Source organism: Arabidopsis thaliana, chromosome 5, assembly GCF_000001735.4.
Source record: "Arabidopsis thaliana chromosome 5, partial sequence".
NCBI classification, from domain to species: domain Eukaryota; kingdom Viridiplantae; phylum Streptophyta; class Magnoliopsida; order Brassicales; family Brassicaceae; genus Arabidopsis; species Arabidopsis thaliana.
This window is the reverse complement of record NC_003076.8, coordinates 17,142,622-17,166,219: the sequence shown is the minus strand read 5'-3', so window position 1 is coordinate 17,166,219 and position 23,598 is coordinate 17,142,622. Positions and strand designations below refer to the sequence as shown.

The window sequence follows — 23,598 nt, the reverse complement described above, 5'->3', positions numbered from 1 at the left end:
AACAAAAACAAACTGAACTGAAGTCACCCACACGTCTCACCAAACAAATCGAAGTCAACGTATTTCACCCACCGGTACAACAACAAAATACACACCTAAGGAAATAATAAAATCAACTTACCAGATTGTTACGTACCACACATCTCTTTAGTCCTTCGTCAACCAACGTTCCCCACGTGCTTCTCCGGTTGGTACTCACGTGACCGGCAGCTTCTCGTTCTTATTATCTGTTTTCTTCAATAACGATTCATAATCTCTAGTGTCTTATTTATAATGTCTTCACATCACAAAGATTTGTACCGAACATACATAGTTGAATCTTTCCCAAAGCACAATCTATCATATAACCACAAAAATGGTTAGTCAGAAAGAGACCGTGTGTGTAACCGGCGCTTCGGGTTTCATCGGTTCATGGCTAGTGATGCGATTACTAGAACGTGGTTACTTTGTTCGTGCCACCGTTCGAGATCCCGGTACATATCTATATGTTCTTACAAACTCATTTCTCCTAAGATTATGTATATTAATATAACGTTTATTTACGGGTTTTTTTGGATTGTCAAGGTAATTTGAAGAAAGTACAACATCTTCTTGATTTGCCAAACGCCAAGACGCTACTCACTTTATGGAAGGCTGATTTATCTGAGGAAGGAAGCTACGATGATGCCATAAACGGATGTGACGGTGTTTTCCACGTGGCAACACCCATGGATTTTGAATCAAAAGATCCTGAGGTGAGTTTCTCTATATTAGGAAACTTCTTTTGGTTTTTGCGTCAACCTAGCTTAACTTGACTTTTGTATTTGCGAATCAGAACGAAGTGATAAAGCCGACAGTGAATGGAATGTTGGGGATAATGAAAGCATGTGTTAAGGCAAAGACCGTACGAAGATTCGTATTTACTTCATCTGCCGGAACCGTTAATGTAGAAGAACATCAGAAGAATGTCTATGATGAAAATGATTGGAGTGATCTTGAGTTTATCATGTCCAAAAAGATGACAGGATGGGTAAGAATATACATATTAATTAAACTCAAGTTACGGTTTTTTGAAGTAATTTAAAGTTCATATATATTTGTGTGGCAGATGTATTTCGTGTCAAAAACGTTAGCGGAGAAAGCAGCGTGGGATTTCGCCGAAGAGAAAGGATTAGATTTCATTAGTATTATTCCAACATTGGTGGTCGGTCCATTCATCACAACGTCTATGCCGCCTAGCCTTATCACCGCGCTCTCTCCTATCACTCGTACGTGTGTGTGCTTCTTCTTTTGTTGGAAATGTGAAAATGTTAAATCTAAAACGTTGAATATATTATAATGTTTTAGGGAACGAGGCGCATTACTCGATCATAAGACAAGGACAGTATGTGCATTTGGACGACTTATGCAACGCTCATATCTTCTTATACGAACAAGCAGCCGCCAAGGGACGTTATATTTGTTCCTCTCATGATGCAACCATTCTTACTATCTCCAAATTTCTCAGGCCAAAATACCCCGAATATAACGTACCTTCAACGTAAGATATACCCGTTTAAGCCTGAACTTTTTGTTCAACCAAAATGTTTTGGCCCATAATCTCTTTGTCCTAAACAAAACTCTATATAACAGGTTTGAAGGTGTTGATGAGAATCTAAAGAGCATTGAATTCAGTTCCAAGAAGCTGACGGACATGGGGTTTAACTTCAAGTATAGTCTCGAGGAAATGTTTATTGAATCTATTGAGACATGTCGTCAAAAGGGTTTTCTCCCGGTTTCATTATCGTACCAATCCATATCGGAGATCAAGACTAAGAATGAAAACATTGACGTCAAAACCGGAGATGGTTTAACCGATGGTATGAAGCCATGTAACAAGACAGAAACGGGGATAACCGGCGAGAGAACCGATGCTCCCATGCTAGCACAACAGATGTGTGCCTAGAAAATTCAACTGTTATATTATCATATCGTTTTACTATTGGAGGTGTGATTTGGGTTTATCATTATGTTAATCATAATTTATCATTGGCAAATGATATGAAATGATTTTGTATCGCGTGTGATTGTAACGGTATGAATTAACCTATTTACGTATTTAAAGAGTGCTGTCTTTGAATCGACCGAACTTTGCAAGTTATATTTGTTACAACAACCTATGATGATTTGATCGTTATTGAAAAGGTATTTGCAAGAAAATCATTTAAAACAAAAATTCCTTGTTATTTGTTTACACAATCATTCAGGTCAACTTTACTTCTTTCTCCTTCATCGTTGATTATACGTTTGATACCATTGTTTTATTAGGTAAGATCAATATGTTAGATTAATTGAATTGGTGGATTTTTAATTGACTTTAGTGGGTGAATTTCTTGTGACAATGAGTTTTAACAAATATGCTGGAATAAAAAACCGAACCTGAATTGAAACCAAGTCGAGGTTTGATTATTTCGATCTAAGTTTTGGTTATTAGAATAGATAAATCGATTGACTAAAGTACTACTATAAAATAAATTTGGTCATTTCATGATGTCAAATAATTGAAATCAAAATTCATATTCACATAAGAAATAGAAAAGATTGCAATATATTTTTTTTTTTTGCAACCCATTATTTTATTAAATTATATATGGAGATTATTCGTAGAAAACAAATAAATATCAATTTTAACAATTGAAACTGCAGAGGCAGGCCTGATCTATTGGATCGAATCCAGGTGGTACACACAATCCTTGAACTCCTACTCTTTTATACTTGGTACCACACTCCCAGTTACACTGATCAATTTCACAGTTTTCTGCTTTAATATAAACATGACATGTACGATCCTTGCGTCTCCTCCATCACCATTCCTAATAATACATATTTAAAATATATACTAATCATTTCAATTATTTTTTGTTATAAAAATATTAAGGTGATGAAAAGAAAACCATCAAATAAAAATATGTGAAGAAACACGGAATATTTAATAAATATTGAAGTGTAGAGCATACCAATAACCAAAACAACCATAAAAATTGTAAGAGATGTGTTTTTAGTCATCTTTGATGATACAATTATAATAAAAGTAATGGATGTAATTGTATTGTGAACAAAGAACAATATATATAGATTAATTGAATGCATACATTTATATTTACAAAAATATCATTAATTATAAAAAAAAAATAGAAATAAATCAGTTAGTAATTAACTAATTAATGCTTGAATTTGTGTTTACCAAAAAAAGAGAGCAAAAAGATCAGTTAGTAATTAATTAGATGCTTTTTTTGTCATTAGATGCTTGAATCAGGAAAACTTACAAAATTGAAAACAAATCTAGAAAGTAATTATAAGTGAAAACATATAAAAACGTTATAAATCATAGTATATGCTAACTTTAACTAATCTATATAATAAATAAATTAAAATTTTGAAAACAAATCATCAAATATCAAATAAAGAATAATTCTTGGGTTCACTTCTAGGGGGTGAACCTAATTTATTCACCCCCTCTTTAATAACAAATCAATATTTGCCATGTTATTTGATTAAAAAAACTTAAAACAATTAATATTATCAAAATAAAATAATTAAAATAAATCATTAAAACCCCACTTTTTTGTAAATCCAAACCGATATATAATCTCGTTTAATTACCAAATCTAAGCCCTAATTCTCCTTTATAAACCCAAACCGCCATTTAGACTTATTTAATCGTTAAAAAACAAACCATAATCGTATTTTCTAAACCCAAACCGACATTTAACCTAGTTTAATTGTAAAATCTAAATATGTTTATAAGCCCAAACTAATATTTAACATCGTATAATCATAAAATCTAAACCCTAATCGTATTTTGTAAACCCAAACCGATATTTAACCTCGTTTAATCATAAAATCTAAACTCTCATTTTTTCTAATAAACTCAAACCGATACATAATTTTCTTTTAGTGGCAAATTAGATTTAATAGTTAAATTAATTTTTTATTATTATTACTAGTTTGTTAGTTGGGTTTAAAAGTTTCATCAAAGGAGATTTCATAATTGAATAAGGTAAGTGACGATTTTAAAATAGCTTGTTTTTAGAAGTTTTTCGTTCTAGGTTTGTTCTTATTGCATGTAGCTAGTTAGCGTCATGAACTAGTAACTGATCTTAGGGAGATAAAACCACAAAAGTGCTGAATTTATTTACTTGATCTAACATACATAGACTAGAAACTACGTTATAACAATACAAAAGCTTAGTTGTAGAGCTTTGTTTGTGGAGGTAAAGGAACTTGATCTCATTGGGTGATTGATTTTGTGGCTACAACAAAAATCTGAGTAGTTAAGTTTTTATCGATGCTACAAAATTCAATCCCCTAGTCATCTGTGATTCCAGTTTAAGGAACTTGAGCTAAACTGAATATGCTTTTGTTAATCTTCTTGTATGAGACAATATGAACTTTCGCGATATTCTTAAAGACTCAACGATTAATTATCATACAGTTGATAATAATAGTCGAAAATAACAATCGTTACCAATCCACTTCTATATTATGTATAAAATGATTAAAACTATATTATAAAACAAATAATAATTCAAATTTAAATAAATATTTAAAAATCAAAATTCTATTAGTGTTGTACAAGCACATGTTATGATCTACTTCATCACTATATTCGTCAAAACTAAAAATGTATGACTTTTCAGCTGTCATAAAAGTTTAGAAATATACAATAAATTAATTTTAAGATATCAATTTTAAAAATGATAAATGTTCTAAAATTTTAAATAGGATCAATCACAGAGACTTTTTTTTTGTAACAATTCAAATTATATGATTACTAATAACAAAATCGCAAAGTTTTATATTTATAAAATTAATTCATTTTTATTTAGTTTCAAATAATATACAAGAATATTCAAGCTAGTGTGCTCTGTTTTGTCTAATGTTTTTTTTTTTACTGAGAACTATTGACCAAACTCTTTTGTACATATTTAAAGATTCTTAAACAATTTCACATTTCATCAAAAAAAAAAAAAAGAATATACAAGGATTATCCTGTATAAAAACATAGGCCTAAAGTCTGTATAAAACATATGCCTAAAGTCTTAGCCCAATAAGCTAGATACCGAGCCAATACAAAGCCCAGAATTTAATAGAAGCCCATTAAATCGAGAGAGAGATCGAGAGCATCCATGGCTTGAAGGAAAAGAAAAGTTTTGTTTCTGAACTTTCGTCTCTATAAACCCTTTCGACGACGAGTGAAGAAGAAAGCGAGACGAAGAAGCAAAGATGTTCAGAAACCAATACGACACAGATGTTACGACATGGAGTCCAACAGGTCGTTTATTCCAAGTGGAATACGCCATGGAAGCAGTGAAGCAAGGATCTGCAGCAATTGGACTCAGATCTCGTTCTCATGTCGTTCTCGCTTGTGTTAACAAAGCTCAATCGGAGCTTTCTTCGCATCAGAGGAAGATCTTTAAAGTCGATGACCATATCGGTGTTGCAATCGCTGGTCTCACAGCCGACGGTCGTGTATTGTCTCGGTATATGAGATCGGAATCGATTAATCACTCTTTTACTTATGAGTCTCCTCTTCCTGTTGGTCGTCTCGTTGTTCATCTTGCTGATAAAGCTCAGGTTAGGCTTTTGTAGTTTGTTGATTGAGATTTGGTGGAATTTGGAATCGATTACGCTTGGTTTTGTGTGATTCGGTGATAAGTGTGTTGTAATTGTTAATTGAAATTTGAGGAATTTGGAATTCGATTACACTGTGAATCACTGAGCTCAAATTTAGCCATTAGCTTCTTGACTTTGTGCTTAGGGTTTGATCTGAGCTGATTAGGATTCTAAATTGCATTAAATAAGAGTTTTCTTAATTTATCATAGCAGAAACTTGAATCTTGTTTAGTGAAATTGTTTGCATGTTTGTTGTTACTGCTGCATAATCTTGTATTTAAAAGTTTAACCATAACTAAGAGCTTAACAATAGGATTCTAAAAGAAAGAGATTTGTGTTTCTTCTGGTGCTTTTGCTTGTTTCTGCAGTTTTTATTTGGAGTTATTGATTTTCAGTACCTCTAAGAAGTGAATTCCGCTCTTTGTTTTGCATCGTTCTCACCACTATGCACTTATCTTACCAGTCAATTACTCCTGCTAGGTGCTTGTTCGACATCTTTTCTGTAATTATGTGCTACTTCTCACTTTGTTTTTCCACCTATCTAATGGTTTCTTAAGTTAGCTGTTTTATCCACATCTGCATAAATACTTTTCAAAGCCATTGGGAAGAGCTCCCATATATTATATGTGTTTATAAAAGGAAGGGTCTTGTATTTCCTCATTGTCAAACTTTATTAGTTGGTTTACTCTTTTGTAGGAGAGATTTTACTTGACAGGTCCAACTTAAGTTACATTATTGTCATATTTCTTGTCTTTACCAAGGGTTTTTTTTGTTATATTTCTTGATCTGGAAAAGGAAATATTTATGTGTATGTTTGCCTTTATGAACAGGTCTGTACCCAACGATCATGGAAACGACCCTATGGTGTTGGTTTGCTGGTAGGTGGATTGGATGAGTCTGGAGCCCACCTTTACTACAACTGTCCCAGCGGAAACTACTTCGAGTACCAAGCTTTTGCTATTGGATCCCGTTCCCAAGCAGCAAAGACCTATCTGGAACGCAGGTTTGAGAGCTTTGGGGATTCTTCTAGAGAAGATCTGATCAAAGATGCTATTTTGGCTGTTAGGGAGACATTGCAAGGGGAAACACTGAAGAGTTCTCTCTGCACAGTCGCTATTCTAGGAGTCGATGAACCGTTCCACTTCCTGGACCAGGAAGCAATACAGAAAGTGATCGACACATTTGAGAAAGTGCCAGAGGAAGAGGAAGGAGAAGGCGAGGCTGGTGAGGGTGAGGCCGAAGCTGCCGAGGCTGCACCAGCAGAACGAGGTGGTGGTGTTGCAGGTGACCAAGACGTGGCTCCAATGGAAATGTAAGGCTTGTGTGTGTAACGCTGGAACTATTTTATTTCGATGTTAGTTGGATTTTTACTTTGCAAAATGGCTGCGGGTTTAGATTATATGCTTGAGAAGTTGAAACCATTTCGTCATTTAAACTCAATAGCTGCCATCAAGACTTTCTCGTATTCTGGTCTTTTGGTTTAAATCTGAAATCTGTTCACGACTTCCTATCTCTTTGGTTCTGCAATTCCTTGCTAAAAAAGTGTGTAGTGTCATCTAACTAGGGCTGTCAAGCAGGCCAAGCCAGCCTTGTTAGGCCTGCCCTGCAGAGGGTTTTAACAAAAAAATTGACCAGCCTCAAGTTTCCTTCGAAGGTTAATCTAAAATTTGTTAACCCAAAGAACTCCAGAATTTAATGTTAAATCGTAAATTATGATAAAATCATTAGCTCGACGTCATTTAGTCTAATAGAAAACATAAGTGGCCCCCTACATGGTGACGACTACGAAAGACTTTGGATAATGGGAACCATGTAAACCAGACCCATTGACTTTGCCGTCTCTCTTAATCATTTGCTTTATCCAGCATCCGTTCTCGTATATACACCAAATTAACCATCAAAGGAAAAAAAAATGATCAAGAGTTTATCATTGCATCTAAGAGCTAGTGGATCATATAAAATTGAATTAACAACGAACAGTCATGTTTTCGGTGTCAAAAGACATTGTGAATTAAACATACGAAACTACGTCAAATCGTTTAAGGCAATTGGAAAACACAAGATCTTTTACGGGTTCAGGTGTCTCGTTGTAAGATTATCCTACATTACAACAGGGTTTGAACGATAATCATTGTCAACCGTTTCTATCAAGAACATAGGAACTTTAAATTGTAGCAAAAACGCAATTTCACGATTTTATCGGCAATTTTTATATAAGTTCTGTACTAAAATGCTATTCCATATTTTCCAACGTAAAAATTCACATAATTCACAAATATAAATAATGCAGTCTGAAGCAAATAACACTTTTTTTTACCAAAAAAATAAAACTGATATTATCGCCAAACTAAATATTTTCGATGTTGACATAAAATTATGAGTATTAAATATAAACAATTTGGCATGCAATTTAATAAAAAAATACAGTCAAAACTCATTTATTTTTATTTTATTTTATTTTGGTTACATCTAGACATAGCACAAACTACATTATATTAATATATATTGCATTCTGAACGCAAAAACGAATATGGTCTACCATTTGTCTAATCATAGTCGCACCAATGCCAAAACAAAAAAAATTGGAGGGGATTAGACCGGACCGAAAGTGATACCAAAACAACCACCATCCTAACCACAATACATAAGTTAATTAATCTAACAATTTGTTGAAATGCTTGACTTCATGCGTGATTATTAAAACCCTACAATAAAATAAGATAAACAACGAAGAAAGTGTTGAGAATGTTATGCAAACATGGCCAGCTCAACGTTTATTTGTTGGAAGAAGTTGTCTTCTTCTTAAACCATTTTTGTATTTTGTGGTTTATTATTAAGGATGAAACAAAGATCGATGGTTTGGTCAGAAGAAAATTAAATTGTTGTTGAGAAATGAAAGGAAGGGCCTACGTAATGATCTTCTTCTTCTGGGCTCTTCTCACCATTATCACCCCAATGCTTGTTAGCTGGTCTCAATCTCTCAAAAATCTTCCACCACTCTCTAATGATCAAGGTATTCCTCTTACCAATCTTGTTACATCAAACTTCATCTATTAGTCGATAATATCATCGTTGACTCGGTCCTGCAAAGGAAGTTGAACCTTTCATTGCCAATTCAATCCTGCTTGGAAGGGATGAAATACGCCCAATAAGGGTATATTCTCGGTCTTTAGGAGGCTACGGGCTCAGCGGAAAATGTTTTGGTTAATAAAAAAAGAACGTTTTAGTTTAATTTGTTCTATAGTGACCATTGTGTTGCAAATATTCAATATTTTTTATATGGTTTTCAGAACAAAAAATCAAGGACTCTGGTCCAAGAAGAATGATGGGATATTCAGAAGAAATGCATTTGGCACAAGAGTTTGTTAGTCACGTAGAAGAAGAGAAGTTGATGATGGAGCCGTCAATGGCGCCAACGCCTGAAGATAACCATGTTATGCCTTCACTATCTTCCTTGCGGATAAAACAACAAGAAGGATTAGTCGCTAAACGGGCACATCCCATGAGATTGCGATGATCTTAAAGGAATTATTTCTTTCTTTCTTTCTTTTTTTATTTCGGCGATTATCTAAATTGTCCTCTTTGATCAAGTAAGTGTTCATAATGACTCAGATATATATTTTTTACTTATTCTATGAAACCTAATTAATCATAATTATGGAATAGCAGTTCTTGATGACTTCTTGTACATATGTAAAATTCGCATCCTTTTGGCAAAGGCCAATGGTAAGAAACTTTTTCTTTTTGCGTTATGATTTCTATTTTTGTAGTTAGAAAAATAGAATAAAAAATAATTAGTCTATAATTCATTTAACATTCACATACAATCAAGAGTTGGTGAAGAAAGAAAAAGACAGAATCGGTAGATAAACTCTTAACAAACTTTCGATTGTTTGGTGTATTCTTCATACAACTTTGTAGAGGATGTCCTCGTATAAGAGTATATATCTCCATACAACTTTGTCATCTCAATGTGAGGACATCTACATAGGTGGAAGATGATTAGATGAAGCGGTAAAGCTTAAAAGGGTTGCCTACTATTCCGGTTGTAGCGATATGTTCATCAATTTTGCTCTGGTACTAGTGCGGCCGTGTAAATCTTCAAGACTAATCTGGATGAAGTCCACTATAGATGTTGTGTCCGAATTTTTATTACTTAATCGAAAGAGTAAAGTGAAGGAAGGTGGTCGTAATAACAAGGTCGATGATTAAATATTAAGAATGTCACACACCAAAGATATGAGATATGAACTAAGCTAAGAATCGTTTAGTTTTTGTTGATATTCTCAAGACTAAATATGAATGACAGTACTTAAGATAACTGAAACTAAACTACGTGTTGCGAACAAAAACAAGATGGTTGAATAAACACATGCAAGTTAAAATAGTAAGTGAGTTAAGAAATTAAACAATCTACTATTATAAACCTAAATCTAGAAAAAAAAAAAAAAAGGAACGCAACTAACGGTCTTTTTCGCATAATAGTGCAAAAAATCGAGATAAATCATTTAGACAAAACATATTTATGTTTAAAGCAAGCGTTCAAATTTGCACAAGCTTGGAGTCCAAATTCCATATTGTAGGCTTCTCTAGGTAAACCCTCTCAAGGCTCTATCACTCAGTGCAGGACTTAAAGAACAAGTAAGATTTATGTAGGAAATGAAGGCCAAGTCAGTTTTTTGGTATAAGAAACGTGTAGTTGGGGTCTGCTTTCATAGTTGGTGTTCTTTCTTGTAATATTGTGTTTTAAGAACCTTGTCATGTTCATGTTCTTGACCATTCACATTTTGGGTTGGGCCAACTTACAAGTAATGAGCACAGCAGATCAGAAATCCAAACGAAATATTACTTACTTCTTGCATTAAAACTATTGATTACGAAGGTTGTGGCAAATCCTTCTCCACAATTGGTTTTAGCCAATAATGAGCTTGTTATTTATACATTACACTAAATCAAACACAAATTAAAACAAAGTAGAATGAAAAGAAAAGTAACACAATTAAGTTTGGTAAATAATCATTCATCAATTATAATTTTATCCTTGTGATTATTCATCCAAATCCTAAAATTCTTCCGATTCACTCCAATCTCTACACAAAACTCTTCAACCTCCTCCTGCCTCTCAGGTCTCACCTTCCACCGAAGCTTCTCCGCATAATCCCTCATTTTCTCCGTTTGCTCCGCCGTGAACTTCGTTTTCAACCTCTTCACTATCCCCTCCTCCTCCTCCGCACCGCCGAATCGATCTTTAATTATCGGATCCCCTCCATAACTCTCCTTCTCCTTCTTCTTCTTCTTTCCTTCGCTTTTTCCACCGCCGTAAGGTGAGCAAAAGATCCGACGAAACTGACACGATGAAATCTTGAGAACTTCAAGAACCGTCTCAGTAACGCCGCCGTTCTCCGGGATTAACTCTTCACGGTGGAAGTTACGGTGACAGCCACATGCGGCGCAGTTTAAAGAATCTTCTTCACCGGTGGAGCTAACAAACTCGCCGCAGCCGTCGTAAGCGGTGGTTCCGATATCAGCGGCGTGATTCTTCCTGCATTCGTAGTAGTGTGGCTTGTGAGTGACTTTGAAGATTGAGTCGAGGATCGGTGGTGGCGCGTGATGAGTACGCGTGGGTTTGGGCTTGGTTTTGCATGTTGGAAGATAATGGACGTGGTCTCCAGTTTCACGGCAAATGGGTTTGACGTTACGACGTCGTTTGGAATTCTCTTCTTTCTTTGGTTTTATCTCATCCATTGATGATGATGATGAAGAAGAAGAGAGAAAATGAGTTCAGTGGAGAGAAAGTGTTTGTGTAAACTTTTTTGATAAAGAAGAGTCGATACTTTTTAGGCTGCTTGATAGTGACTAGTGACCAGTCACAGTTTCCGTTTTCCAACAAAACTTGTGTTTAACCGGAAATAAATTACGTAACCAATTGGTTAGGGGCTACCAAACCAAACCAAGAGACCGTAAGTCCAACACAAACCTTATTTACTTAAACTTAGGTTCAGCCGGTTTGGTTTACTTCGGTTTGGGTGGTTTTGATGGTAAGCCTCTCTAATATCACGCTATCAATTACCAATTCCAGTCTAAAGGTTAAGTCAGAAACAAGAGGTAGTAAAACAACTGAATAAACTAGTTTGACTGTAACATTAAGCTCATTTCCCAAATTAAACTCCGAAACTTATCTATAATCCTCACAACATGAATACACCAACATTCAGAGGCGACGAATGTACCTATGTGCTTGCCAATACTTCCTTTATCAGTTTCTCAGTCAATTCTTTGGGCAGACCCATCACACTATCTGTTGTCCCAACCTGATACAACAATACAACCTAGTTTAACATCCCATGCTCCAAAACGGTATTAAAAGAACAAGAGGAACGAAACCGTATGATCAACATGTGTATCTATGAAGAAGAAGGGATAGACTATATAGACTTAAATCCTTGTAAATTCATATAATGGTTCATATTTTAAAATGGACAAGGTAAGGAATCCAACCACTTCCTTAACGCATGGCAAGATTAGCGGATGCTCGATTAGGAGTGCACCAGCCACCTTAAGCACCATGCCTTCCTCAATCTGCTCATCAACACAGCCTTAACTTCAATATTGATATGGTGAAATATATGTCTTAAACTTGTACAAAACACCACTCACCAGTTTCTCGATAGTCTCTTCCGGTATTTCATTGAAATAGATCTGTTAGGAATTTACATCATCAGCTGATGCTATATATTTCCCAAATTGTAACAATCCTAACTTTAATGAAACGCAAGATTATAGTGTTACCTCCACTCTATCGACGCCTCCTTTTCTGACTCCTGTTTTGAGATTTGTCACAGCCACAGAACTCACTGTTGCTGTATGCCCCTTGGAATAGCCTGTGTTTTGAATTTAGTTCTTTAACCTTAAGCCTTGAGTTATAGTAAGCAAAACAAATCATGTGAGCTTACCTCTTATGTACTCCCTTGCTTCTTCGACACTCGAGGGTTTCTCTCTAACAGCATCTTCATAGACAACCACCTTCATACAATTCAAAACATTAAACCCAAGTCTCTCATAGACTATCTATTATCACCAAATTCCATTTCTGTCCTTAGAATGCCCCATCTTTCATTAGTCAACTCCTATAAATTACAAACAACCTGAATGTTTAAACAATCTTAGCTCTTTAGACTCCATTTAATCACTAACCTAACCTAACATGGGTGTCCATTACAGCTAGCTAGTTGATAATATCATAGTAAAGCTTTGAGCAAACACAGAAAGTTTAAATATAGCTCAGTACTTGGTCACAAGTAATAAGTAAGGTCGACTTATCCTCCTCTATGTTTTCACCATCAGGGATCCGCTGCATGATTGCTTCAGCCTGGGAAAAAATTATGCCGGTTTATCAATGAGACTGATGAAGAGCAAATGCTATATAAAACACCTTTGGCTTAATAAAAGATATATGCATGAAACAGGTCCCTCCAGTTAATAAAAACACTGGTGGAAGCAGAAATGATAATTGTAGGCGGAGCTACAAAACATGCGATATCAAATCATGTAGGCAGAGCATAAAGACTTAAATTTCACAGAATAAACAAGAGTAGATCAAGACCTAAAGAATGACAAATACTAGCTTCAGAGTAAGATATAGAGGACCCTAAAGAGATAAAACCCATAAAGCAACTTCTGGTGCAGGACAAATCAGAGCTATTACGACGTAAGAGTGTATATTTCCAAAGAAGATGATGATGCATTCCCAAGAACATAAAATGGAACTTGGTGATAGTAGATGGAGACTTTACTAGTAATTAGCTAAACCAAAAACTACATACTGTATCCGATGCAATCAAGACTCTCGGTTGTTCCTCATCTTCACATTCACTAATTTGTAGTTTTGACACAATAGCATCAGCCTGTGATGACAAGATTAACAAAAAGAAACATGAACCATAAAAGCAACCATTTTATTGCAGATGACTAATGAAGTTACCTTTGCCTCAGCTAAAGCCAAAACCAACTCTTCAGGTTTCTCCTTGCGGATGCTTTTCTCATCAATATCAGCACTCTACATTAACAATTACCAGTAAACTTCTACTTGAACTAGAAGCCCAAATACAAAAATGCAGTCTTTGAATAATAATTTCAAAGGAACAAGAAATTACCATGAGAGTGAATTGGTATCCCATATCTGTTAGTATCTTACGTCGAGCAATCGAAGAAGATCCCAAAATTAGCTGCAAACAAATTTCAATAAGCAACCAAAAGACTCCAATTTTTCCAAAGGATGGTTTTTGAAACGCAACAAGATTATAGCTTTAGCAAATACATTCAAAGCACAAGTTATGGAGATTTCACAAGTTCGAAATTGACTGCAGAAACAGTTCATGAATCGAACTAGAAACCTATTGAAAAGAAGCGGACCTTGAAGTGAGGATGATTCGATTCCATTTTCTACTGCAATGAGATTGCTGAACTTGAATATCGTTATCAATCAGAATCCTTGACACGCTCAAAATCTCAACTGTTGCAGTTGCAGGCACTCTCGAGCAAAGCAATAAAGAAAAATTTGGTTTTTAAGTTTGTTTAGAAACCCTTTAACTTCTACTAAATTGCATAACTACCCCTTTTATTACTGGAAAAAATGTCATAAAAACCATCACCAGTTTATCAAAAGTGGTGAAACAAAGCACCAATTTTGAGTAGGATGACTTTAATTTTAAACTTTAGTTGATTTTCAATTAAATCGTTAATTTTCGTTAATTTTGCTAAATAAGGTACATCCTTAGCTGACGGACCAATTTAGCAAAGATAAGTCAACATTTACATTTTTATTATGTTCACAAACCGACGTCGTTTTGTGTTTAAAAACAAGACAAAAATCTGTTCAAAAAGGAAACCATTGGTAAATACCACATGAGCGGGTACACATAACTTAGCTCGTTAATGTTAAGCCATGGCTCGTCTTATCCCAATTTCTCAACCTTTCTTCTCTTCAAACACTAAACCTCCACCACCACCACCAATCGCCGCCGCACAAATCTCCGACCACCTGCCACAGATTATCTCTCGCCGAGACGCCACCGTTCTTCTCTCCTCCGCCACTTCTCTTCTCCTCACTCTCTCCCCCACCAATCCCGCTTTCGCCTTCTCCTTAGGAATCTGTACACAACACACTTCTCACTCACTCTTCATTTTATTGATCTTATCTCCAAATTTGTGAATTTTGAAAAAAAAACTAATTTTCTCACACAGCAGGACCTAAAGAGTGGCTTAAAGATCAGAAGAAGAAGTCTTCAAGATTCTTACTTGCTCCCATTGATGCAACTCGTCAAGCTCTTCAATCTGCTTATCTTTCGTTAACTAGTGAATCTGATTATACAGAGAAAGATTTGGAGAATCTGCAGAATCTGTTTAAGTCTTCTGCAAGAGATTGTGTTCCTAAAGAAAGAAGCTCTCTTGTTGATTTTCAATCTAAATCCGGAGTTGAGGTTTCTAGAATCTTAAATTGATCTTAAAGTTTTGGGTTTTAGTTATGAATGACATTAAAGTTTTGATTTTTATGATGATGATGATGATGTTGTTGATTAGGTTTGTACATTTAAGCTTGTTGTGAAGAATGCTGCTTCATTACTTGATGATAAGGATCCAGTTAAATTAGAAGCAGAGAATATACTTGATGATCTTGTTAGGTATGTGCTAGTGTGACTCTCTATTGAAATGTGTAATGAAATTGGTTGTTGAATTATAGAAATGTGATGCAAATGCTGTGATTTATGGTTCTTGTTTGTTGATTTTGCACTTACTTTATATCGCAGGTCTTTCGGTTCCCTTATCGTGTTGACGAATGGGGTTGATATGAATCTTCCTTCTGATAGGTTAGTGATTGAAATGATTAAAGGGATCCGTTTCTTCTATGTGTTCTCTGTTACTCGAAACTATATTTGTATGATGATTTGGTATCTCTCATGTCACTAAAGCAGTACAATGTTTTAACTTGTTTTGCAGAAAAAAAGTTGCAGATGGGGTTACAGAGACTATCTCTTATCTTGACAAATTTGAGAAGGGTGTCAAAGACTGTCTTGAGATTTGAGATGAAGTCTAGTTCTCTCTTCCTTTTCTTCTTGTGAAATCATTATGGCTGAATAGGTGTACCAACTTTTTTTACAACTGTCTAAGTGAGAGACGATATCTCGTTCTATATGAATATACTCTTATGCTTGATGCTGAGCTTCATTCATCGTTTGAGTTACAGTAAGGAAGGACGATCATGCTAGTTATCGAAAGGCATGACAAGCGTTCTTTCTTCGTTGTAATTTTCAAGCAGATAGAAATATAGAACTTTAGAGTTTAGAATATAATGAATTGTTCATATCAATCGTTTATACATCAAATTACATTAACCTCCTACACAATTTCTCTAGTGTGAAAGACTCACATATATATCTGTTCTGCAAAAGCGTGCAGTGCCAAATGCACGTCCGGAAGGAGCTTACAAGCTCGCTTGGTTATCTTGAGGCGGTGAACCGGAAGCTTCGACCAAATACAAACGGCAGCATGGTTTTCCATCATCTGGATGGATTTGTGCAGTCCTTGGCAGGCGGAGAAGTTTGTTGAAGAGATTCCGTGGATCGTGGAGCAGACCGAAATTCGCATCTGGATCACCTATTTGTGAAAGCTTGACATGAGAGAATCCCAAAGTTGGTAAGAGCTGATCAGGCCAGTCACTGTAAAAGTGGAACACAGAGTTTGGAAGTGTAGCTGATGGTTTGTTCATGAAATCCGCCAAGAGAACTGTGCTGGTTAGTCCACACTTCTCAGCTATGAGGTTTAGTACTTGCATTGCCTCTGTGTGAGACAGGTAATAGAGAATACCTTCGAGAACCCATACCGTGTTAATCTCTGGCAAAAAACCTGATTTTTTAAGCTGTTCAAACCAATCGTTGTCTCTGATATCAATTGCTACTCTGACTAGTGATTTCGCTGTCATCCTAAGCTCATCTCTAGAGTTTACTGCAGCTTGAACTAGGCTCGCTTTGGTTTCCAAAACATCTTGAAAATCCACTTCGAATACGTCACTTTTGTTCAAGCAGTTTAGTCTGTATGATCTTGCATCCATTCCTGAAATTCAATTACATCATTCTATGTTGGCTACTTATCTTAAACTCATGCTCCACATATATATATACACACATAAGTTAAAATGTCTAAACAGGGGAAAACAAACCTGCACCAAGTAGAACAACCTGTGCTGCATCGCCGTGGAAAGACTCCAGAGCAGCTTGAATCCTTGTGTCAAACCAGAGAGTTCGAACGGCTAGGATCACACCAGAAACCTCTCGAGCATTGTTGAGACGGTCAGTCTGAATCTTTGTGTGTAGGTTTCTCAAATGTGTCTCTCCAGCAAACAAATGAGCAAGCGGATCATGAATAACATGTTTCCACAAAGCTCTTCCTGCAGCTGTTTGACAAGCAGACTTCTGAAGGTAATCCCACTCACTTTGAATACTCATATGCAGTTTCTTCACGCCTTCACTACGTAACACATCGGGAAGCACGAGTTCTTCTTCGATATCCGGCCATGTCGTGGATGATTCTTCTTCTTCCGGCTTTTGCTTTTCTATTTCAGACATTGTTTCTCTCATGAACGAATAATGTTTTGTTCTGATATATAATGAAGGAATGTTGGAAAATGTTTGGTGTTGGTTCATAGAGATAAGAAAAGAGAACCACACATAAAAAACCAAAGGCTTAGAAGCAAAAGCATACGTTCTTCATTGCGTAACCACTGGCTTTTTTCTTTCCTCTTAAGAGAGCAACGAGTGGCTCCACTCTCTAGTTGCTTCTTTTAACCCCTTCCACTATTCCAATTACTTAATGATTTTGACCAACTAAATCTAGAGCTCGAGTGTCCACTAGTTTTTCTAGTTCTTTTAAAACGTTTCTTTATCACTCGTACGATTATTTTGTCCAAAGTAGGAAATTGGTGAGAAGTTTTATTGTTGTTTGCTTTTTATTTCATTCACACAAAAAAATGATATCAATTTGTTTAAATTTTTGGAAAAAGAAACCATTTTTTTAAATATTTATACGTTACAAAATATTAATGTATGACAAAAGTTAATTAAAATACAATTAAATTTTCAAGAATGAAGTAGATAGGTTTATAGTTCATAATTCCGACAATAAACTTATTCACATGCTTTAATTTTCTGCCTGAAAAACCTTTTTTTTTTTATTTTTTTTTGACAATCACCTGAAAAAAACTAGTTTACATTTCTTTACTATGAATTTTTTTGCCAGTAAGCATTAGACTAGTAACGATGGTTGCAAGTTGCAACCAAAATTTTGGTCAAATTTTCTGCTACCACAATTATTGTTTATTAATAACAAATATGTCTCACGGTCATGATGACACTAAGATTAACTGAAAAACAACCAATTCTACTTTCAGTCCACAAGTTTAGTTCTTTTAAAACGTTTCATTATCAATCGTACGATTATTTTGTCTTAAGACATTGGTGAGAAGTTTTAAATTTGTTTGCTATTTCATTTCAGGATTCAACATCATGATGTTCAATTTATCAAGTTCTTTAGGAAAATAAACCCAAGCAATACGCATGTTTGTGGTCAAACAAAATATTTTTGTATAAGAATTGAGAAAAGTACATCTTAAATTGGATAATTATAAAACAAACCAGTCCACCTAGGCAAGTGGAAAGTCACTGCTAGTTGTGGGATTGCTGTTTTTGTTCAAAAATCATATTTGGTTCAAGGTGTGTGTGACCATAAGATTATCTAAACTGTTAAGATTGTTTGACTTGTTTGTTTTGATGTGTAGGATGGATTTTTGATGCATCCAAAATTGAATCCCTGAGATGGTTGTGTCAATAGATAATTGTTCATTAGTTTGGTTTGTTTCATGATTTTTGTGTTGATTGTAATATTGGTTTGTTTGTGTGTATAACACGTAGATGGGATGATCGCCTAAGTATTTTTGATCAAATTTATGCATCTCTTTATTTGTTTGTGATTCACACTTTATCTTTACATGCACCATAAAAAAAGAGATGCATAAATACTTATTGAGACGATTCTCTCATCTACGATCTATACACACAAGCAAAACCAAGATCACAATAAACACATAAATCATTAAACAAACCAAAACATCTATTGACAAAACAATCGCAGGGATCCATTATGGATCCATAAAAAATCCAGCCTATATATAACAACAAACAAGTCACACAATCTTAACAACAAATAAGTCACACATGATCGCGCACACACCTTGAAATGAGGATGTTTTTTGTACCAAAAACAACAATTCCACAATCAGCAGTAACTTCCCACTCACCAACAGTAGATCAACTCACCATATAGCCAACCACAAAAACAACATTTAACATAAACTAGAATATTCTAGAAAACTAACAGAATCCTCAGCCTGAAAGATGAGATCACGCAACGAGATTTAAAAGTCCACTTTCAAATCGCACCGTTGAAATTGTTTTCCTAGATTTCCTGAAGTTGTCCCCAAAGTTTCATGACGATCCAACCGTAAGTTCACTCGCGTTCTTCCTTTAAATACACGCTGGTCCACATCACGAGTAAAACAGAATAGCTCACTAAACCACAGATAACTCTTAGAATATTGACTCATATCAATATATAGGTATGAGTCTAAGCTACAAGTCAATAAATTTTCTTACCAAACAAGGCGATTATATAGACCAAACATCTGCTCTAGAATGGCGTGTCTAATCTGTCTAGAAATCCCTTTTTGAGGAAGCTATTTTCCTTCTTTTAACCAAAAATCAGCCTCTCTCTTTCTCTCCTTGAAGGTGGCCATTATGAGAAATCACTAGGGCTTCTTTGATTTATAGGGTATAAATAGGCTTAAGTTTCTTTTCAGTCAACTTAAATTAAACAGGAATTAGGATTACCAAAATTAAACAATTTCCTCTTTGGTTTAATAATAAGCTTACTAAACCAACTGGAATTAAACAGATTCCCCTCCAATTTCCGACATAAACTCAAATCTTCTAATTTTCCGGGATACAGACGTTACAAATACCATTAATGCACAAACTAAAGTACCACACATTCACCATTAAGCTTAACATTAAAACAAATATTTTTTTTAATCAATTATTCTCTGTCGAAATCCGAAATATCTCTCTAGAAGATTGTAAACAGTACCTAGCCTATGAGATTGGCCCCCACGATTCTAGACTTGATTTGGTTTGAGTTTGGAGGGATTAAAAGTTATAGAGAGCAGAGGCAAGTCAAAAATGAGAATTTGAATGAGATAGATCTTAATGTATTTGTCCTTTGTGGATTAGCTAAGTGTTAGTTTAGGTGACACTTCGTGAAACATGTCTTAAGCCACCTAATCTCATCGTAGAGGTTATAACTATTGAGTAAATAGAAATATTTGCGTAAAGATTACCCGATAGTTAAAATTGAGGATTTATATATATATATATATATATATATATATATATATATATATATATATATCCTATTAGTGGATCCATATGAAACCCAAAATCGAATCTCATGATAAGTCTAAAAAAGCCCATGAAATGTTTCATGTAACTAGGTTCTTATATAGTCATGTAATGAGAACTTTGATTGTAACTTTAAGAGTTCTTCATCTTAGGAAAATAAAATATAGAATCATTTCCTCTTGGTGACAAACTAAAGACTTTCATCTTCCTTTACTTTATTTTCATTTAATAAAGTTCCAATGAGCTACTGGATTTTCACCTGTATATATCGCTTTCAATAAGCTCTTAGTGAACATGAATCTACCTTGTTTTGTCCATGATTCACTAATATGTATATTGAGTATATAACATGGACCGGTTATCTTCCGTTATGAGTGAACCATATCTTAGTTTACATTTAGTGTTAAGTATATAAGCTTAAGTATGTGGTTTAATTCATTTGAGCTTTGTAACAACATTTTGAGGTTTAAGAAAAGTTTGTTATCTTTCCGTTTATAAACTCTCTCTTCTCCGATCTACTATTAATGTATGAGATATTAGAACCAATTAAGACATGGATGAGATATTCCATGCATGGTCTATATAATATGTATATCCATGATTCACTAATTCTTGACCGTACCTGAATAAGGTACAAACAAACTAGTTCAATGGGAAATTTAAACTAGTTTTTGTATACAATAGGTATCAAGTCTTTAAATATAAACTTGTTTTTGCCAACGGTTAAACAGATTTCTAGATCGGCAGCATGGTACATATAACATCACCTTTATATGCATAGCCATAGCAGATCTATGACTTCACCAAAAGAAATAAAAATATGTATAGTGGGACATAACAAAATCCCGCTTTAAATTACAGTTGATGTCATTTGAGAGGAAGAGAAAGAAGTATCTATCCATGTTGACAGAGATTGGCTTTTGGACATAAGTCGTTTCATGTACGAATGAATGACAAAACGACATAATGTTCTTCTCACTCAATTCCCCATGACGAATCTTATCGAATGAATGGTTCCACAAAATATTTGGTAACTTTCTATTTGTCCTTTGTACCAATATGAATCTTTCTCTCGCAGCTACATTTCATCCACGTGAATTTTGGTTCATCTGAGAATGAGGAACACACTAATTCACACATCTCAGCTAGGGGGATTATTAACCGGAATTCGAAATCTATTTTAATCCCTTGTGTAAATTTGGATATACAAGAAATCTGGATTGTGAAGCTTGATCCATAATTAAATCTTATATCCGTATAATATTCTTCTAATATATTAAAAACATTATTTTATCATATCTTTTTAACAGACTAAGTTATACTTTCATATATAAACTAGATGAGTTCAGGTTGGGAAAGTTGAGGAGGCGTAAGTTCTTAAGTTGTTCAAACAAATAAAATAGTATCAACATGAAGCAGAAGTAGATTATGTTTTAGTAGCAAATGGAAAAATGTTAAGTTGATATAGGACTTGACATGATATATTTCGAACGAATACCCTACTCAAAAACTATATCGATCGTTCTCCTATTCATACCCGCAATGCATCCATATAAAAACCTCTAGGTAACTACAAACTCAAGACAAATCAAAACGGATATCGAATCCAACCAAACATTAGAGGCAATATGCCCATCCGGCCATCCCAAATCGAACCAATGCGCTTTCACATCCACACTAACATGTGTTTTTGGCATTACATTCTTTTTTCCACGACACAATTCGTCTACTACATTTGTATTGACCATTCTATATTTTCCTCTCTCCTCCGTTGGTTGTCCGTCCGTCTCTCTCCACGGCTTCCTTATCTTCTCCACAAGTAAGATTTTGTCATATTCTTCTACCTTTACACAAAAACCGGAAAAATACTAATAATCATAAATAAATAAAGGCATAAAAAAAACATAGAACCCCACTTCATGAAAGTTTCAAGACCGAACCTAATAATAATATTATTATACCATCATATCCTTTGATCAACACAAAAATCCCTTTTCCCTTTTTTGGTTTTTCTACTTTTTTTCTTCCTCATCAATCATCATGGAAACTAATCTACAACAGGTGAAGAACAGTTCTCAAACTTTTTCTGAAAAGCAAAACCCTAAACAAGAAGCTTCACCTTCACCAATATCATCCACTTGTTCTTCTCCTTCTCATGACTTCTCTTTCACTATCTCTCTCCAGCCTCTCTCTTCTTCCTCAAAACACATCAGTCCTACTCTTAGAAGCCCATCCAAAACGACATCGTCTTATCAACAAACCGATCCTTTCGCCGTCGACTTATCCCCCGCCGATGAAATCTTCTTCCACGGCCACCTTCTTCCTCTCCATCTCCTCTCTCACCTCCCTGTCTCTCCCCGAACTTCCACAGGCTCGTATAATGACGGATTTACCCTCCCCGTCAAAGATATATTACCCGACCAGCCCACAAACAACAACAACAACACTGAAAACGCTATCACCAACATAAGTACCGAGGCAAAGGACGACAACACCGAAGACAAAGCAGAGGGCGAGATTCGGGTAAAAACCAAACCCATTAAGTCATTTTCTCTCTTTGGTTTATCAAAATGGAGAAAGGGTTTTGAAAGCAACGAGCGAGAACAAGAACAACAACAACAGAAGATCAAGAAACCTATGAGCTTAGACCTAAGTCACGCCGTCAAGAAGTACATAAGGATGTTGTTTCAGAAAAGAGGAAACGGCACGCAGTTTTGGAACAGAAGACAGACTTCTTCTTACTCTTTCTCTTCCTCTCTTATGGGTCCAAACGGAAACAGCAAAACAATGATTAATGGATCTTACAACAAGAGAGATCTCATAAGAGGAAGGAGAGGTGAATTGTTCTCGGCTCCGGCGTCGATGAGAACATCTCCGACTAATAGTGGCCATCTTCGTGTGTCTACGGCCGGACTATCGTCAAGCTCGGGGTCCACGTCATCATCGTCAAGTGATAGTACCATGGAAGAGTTACAAGCTGCGATTCAAGCAGCTATTGCTCATTGCAAGAACTCAAGCGCCGTTGATCGTGATGATAAGGTTAAGGATTCTTGATTTGGTTTTTTCTTTTGTCCTTAATCTGTTGTTCTTTCTTGTCGGAAAGATAAAAAGAAAAAACAAAAGTGTTAGTGTGTGACGTGGATTTTAAGAATTACAGTAGAGGTAATTATTTATTTCGTGTATAGAAAAAAGGAGTTATTGTTCCTATACTATGTGTCCCCATAATTCATTTATAATAATGAAAAAGAGATTTATTTTAAAGAAAAATGTGACAACTTTGTTAGAATAATAGATCGATAACAACAAGTCCAGGCTGGGGTTTTATTGTTTGTTTCCACAAATTGGGGATGACCAAAAACCGAGAAAGTGAGAAGAGTTTCATTTTGAAAAGCAAAAGAAGAGATGGGTTTTGAGATCGGCCCTCTTCGTTTACTTGTCACTGACATAACCAATGCTAGAA

At 35.2% G+C, this 23,598-nt stretch overlaps 9 protein-coding genes and 1 long non-coding RNA gene across 13 annotated transcripts; 6 read left to right on the top strand and 4 right to left on the bottom strand.

Annotated features, from left to right (window-relative positions):
- The first annotated feature begins 187 nt into the window (after window positions 1-187).
- On the top strand, window positions 188-2,127 carry DFR (dihydroflavonol 4-reductase). Its single transcript, NM_123645.4, has 6 exons — window positions 188-473; window positions 565-734; window positions 815-1,009; window positions 1,088-1,247; window positions 1,327-1,519; window positions 1,612-2,127. Exons 1-6 carry the CDS (start codon window positions 356-358, stop codon window positions 1,922-1,924), a joined length of 1,149 nt encoding a protein of 382 aa, NP_199094.1. The 5' UTR covers window positions 188-355; the 3' UTR covers window positions 1,925-2,127.
- Window positions 2,128-2,645: 518 nt separating this feature from the next.
- LCR28 (low-molecular-weight cysteine-rich 28) lies at window positions 2,646-3,024 on the bottom strand (the record flags this gene model as incomplete). Its single annotated transcript, NM_001036920.2, has 2 exons — window positions 2,646-2,807; window positions 2,941-3,024. The coding sequence occupies 2 exons, from the start codon at window positions 3,022-3,024 to the stop codon at window positions 2,646-2,648; spliced, it is 246 nt and encodes an 81-aa protein (NP_001031997.2).
- Window positions 3,025-5,063: 2,039 nt separating this feature from the next.
- Window positions 5,064-7,176, top strand: PAF1 (proteasome alpha subunit F1). The gene is made up of 2 exons (NM_123644.5): window positions 5,064-5,595; window positions 6,465-7,176. Exons 1-2 carry the CDS (start codon window positions 5,245-5,247, stop codon window positions 6,948-6,950), a joined length of 837 nt encoding a protein of 278 aa, NP_199093.1. The 5' UTR covers window positions 5,064-5,244; the 3' UTR covers window positions 6,951-7,176.
- A 1,186-nt stretch (window positions 7,177-8,362) lies between these two features.
- On the top strand, window positions 8,363-9,367 carry AT5G42785 (uncharacterized protein). The gene is made up of 2 exons (NM_148076.3): window positions 8,363-8,647; window positions 8,925-9,367. The coding sequence occupies exons 1-2, from the start codon at window positions 8,527-8,529 to the stop codon at window positions 9,149-9,151; spliced, it is 348 nt and encodes a 115-aa protein (NP_680381.1). The 5' UTR covers window positions 8,363-8,526; the 3' UTR covers window positions 9,152-9,367.
- Window positions 9,368-10,462: 1,095 nt separating this feature from the next.
- On the bottom strand, window positions 10,463-11,502 carry HB27 (homeobox protein 27). The gene has a single exon (NM_123643.3). It carries the CDS (start codon window positions 11,377-11,379, stop codon window positions 10,651-10,653), a length of 729 nt encoding a protein of 242 aa, NP_199092.1. The 5' UTR covers window positions 11,380-11,502; the 3' UTR covers window positions 10,463-10,650.
- Window positions 11,503-11,601: 99 nt separating this feature from the next.
- Window positions 11,602-14,232, bottom strand: AT5G42770 (Maf-like protein). 3 transcript variants are annotated; one of them, NM_001203526.1, is made up of 10 exons: window positions 14,047-14,232; window positions 13,788-13,859; window positions 13,616-13,690; window positions 13,458-13,538; window positions 12,923-13,003; window positions 12,588-12,657; window positions 12,424-12,515; window positions 12,292-12,333; window positions 12,133-12,213; window positions 11,698-11,945 (listed from the first exon to the last, which is right to left on the bottom strand). In NM_001203526.1, exons 1-10 carry the CDS (start codon window positions 14,071-14,073, stop codon window positions 11,865-11,867), a joined length of 702 nt encoding a protein of 233 aa, NP_001190455.1. In that variant the 5' UTR covers window positions 14,074-14,232; the 3' UTR covers window positions 11,698-11,864. The 3 variants fall into 3 exon arrangements, with proteins under 3 accessions (NP_001330976.1, NP_199091.3, NP_001190455.1); NM_001344464.1 differs by lacking the exon at window positions 12,923-13,003 and having other exon boundaries at window positions 11,602-11,945; window positions 14,047-14,221; NM_123642.4 differs by lacking the exon at window positions 13,458-13,538 and having other exon boundaries at window positions 11,602-11,945; window positions 14,047-14,221.
- A 306-nt stretch (window positions 14,233-14,538) lies between these two features.
- On the top strand, window positions 14,539-15,982 carry AT5G42765 (plasma membrane fusion protein). The gene is made up of 5 exons (NM_123641.3): window positions 14,539-14,786; window positions 14,878-15,113; window positions 15,214-15,314; window positions 15,441-15,500; window positions 15,631-15,982. Exons 1-5 carry the CDS (start codon window positions 14,579-14,581, stop codon window positions 15,713-15,715), a joined length of 690 nt encoding a protein of 229 aa, NP_568612.1. The 5' UTR covers window positions 14,539-14,578; the 3' UTR covers window positions 15,716-15,982.
- Window positions 15,769-17,412, bottom strand: AT5G42760 (Leucine carboxyl methyltransferase). 2 transcript variants are annotated; one of them, NM_001203525.1, is made up of 3 exons: window positions 16,850-17,412; window positions 16,163-16,743; window positions 15,769-15,963 (listed from the first exon to the last, which is right to left on the bottom strand). In NM_001203525.1, the coding sequence occupies exons 1-3, from the start codon at window positions 17,253-17,255 to the stop codon at window positions 15,856-15,858; spliced, it is 1,095 nt and encodes a 364-aa protein (NP_001190454.1). In that variant the 5' UTR covers window positions 17,256-17,412; the 3' UTR covers window positions 15,769-15,855. The 2 variants fall into 2 exon arrangements, with proteins under 2 accessions (NP_001190454.1, NP_568611.2); NM_123640.3 differs by having other exon boundaries at window positions 15,934-16,743; window positions 16,850-17,297.
- On the top strand, window positions 16,001-16,388 carry AT5G06385. The gene has a single exon (NR_142912.1). It is a non-coding gene; the product is annotated as an other RNA (long non-coding RNA).
- Window positions 17,413-21,547: 4,135 nt separating the features above from the next.
- On the top strand, window positions 21,548-23,404 carry BKI1 (BRI1 kinase inhibitor 1). Its single transcript, NM_123639.3, has one exon. The coding sequence runs from the start codon at window positions 22,179-22,181 to the stop codon at window positions 23,190-23,192; it is 1,014 nt and encodes a 337-aa protein (NP_568610.1). The 5' UTR covers window positions 21,548-22,178; the 3' UTR covers window positions 23,193-23,404.
- Window positions 23,405-23,598: the final 194 nt, after the last annotated feature.

Excerpts from the sequence above, each read along its gene's own strand:
- AT5G42760 (NM_001203525.1), bottom strand. The coding sequence starts at position 17,255 with ATGTCTGAAATAGAAAAGCAAAAGCCGGAAGAAGAAGAATCATCCACG. Across the intron at positions 16,744-16,849 it reads GGTTGTTCTACTTGGTGCAG|GAATGGATGCAAGATCATAC; the intron begins GTTTGTTTTCCC and ends ATTGAATTTCAG. Across the intron at positions 15,964-16,162 it reads CATGCTGCCGTTTGTATTTG|TTCTATATTTCTATCTGCTT; the intron begins GTCGAAGCTTCC and ends TAAACTCTAAAG.
- AT5G42765 (NM_123641.3), top strand. The coding sequence starts at position 14,579 with ATGGCTCGTCTTATCCCAATTTCTCAACCTTTCTTCTCTTCAAACACT. Across the intron at positions 14,787-14,877 it reads CGCCTTCTCCTTAGGAATCT|CAGGACCTAAAGAGTGGCTT; the intron begins GTACACAACACA and ends TTTCTCACACAG. Across the intron at positions 15,501-15,630 it reads ATGAATCTTCCTTCTGATAG|AAAAAAAGTTGCAGATGGGG; the intron begins GTTAGTGATTGA and ends CTTGTTTTGCAG.
- AT5G42770 (NM_001203526.1), bottom strand. The coding sequence starts at position 14,073 with ATGGAATCGAATCATCCTCACTTCAAG. Across the intron at positions 13,539-13,615 it reads TGGCTTTAGCTGAGGCAAAG|GCTGATGCTATTGTGTCAAA; the intron begins GTAACTTCATTA and ends TTGTCATCACAG. Across the intron at positions 13,004-13,457 it reads TCTTGATTGCATCGGATACA|GCTGAAGCAATCATGCAGCG; the intron begins GTATGTAGTTTT and ends ATTTTTTCCCAG.
- PAF1 (NM_123644.5), top strand. The coding sequence starts at position 5,245 with ATGTTCAGAAACCAATACGACACAGATGTTACGACATGGAGTCCAACA. Across the intron at positions 5,596-6,464 it reads ATCTTGCTGATAAAGCTCAG|GTCTGTACCCAACGATCATG; the intron begins GTTAGGCTTTTG and ends CTTTATGAACAG.
- HB27 (NM_123643.3), bottom strand. The coding sequence starts at position 11,379 with ATGGATGAGATAAAACCAAAGAAAGAAGAGAATTCCAAACGACGTCGT.
- AT5G42785 (NM_148076.3), top strand. The coding sequence starts at position 8,527 with ATGAAAGGAAGGGCCTACGTAATGATCTTCTTCTTCTGGGCTCTTCTC. Across the intron at positions 8,648-8,924 it reads ACCACTCTCTAATGATCAAG|AACAAAAAATCAAGGACTCT; the intron begins GTATTCCTCTTA and ends TATGGTTTTCAG.
- DFR (NM_123645.4), top strand. The coding sequence starts at position 356 with ATGGTTAGTCAGAAAGAGACCGTGTGTGTAACCGGCGCTTCGGGTTTC. Across the intron at positions 735-814 it reads TTGAATCAAAAGATCCTGAG|AACGAAGTGATAAAGCCGAC; the intron begins GTGAGTTTCTCT and ends TTTGCGAATCAG. Across the intron at positions 1,248-1,326 it reads CGCGCTCTCTCCTATCACTC|GGAACGAGGCGCATTACTCG; the intron begins GTACGTGTGTGT and ends ATAATGTTTTAG.
- BKI1 (NM_123639.3), top strand. The coding sequence starts at position 22,179 with ATGGAAACTAATCTACAACAGGTGAAGAACAGTTCTCAAACTTTTTCT.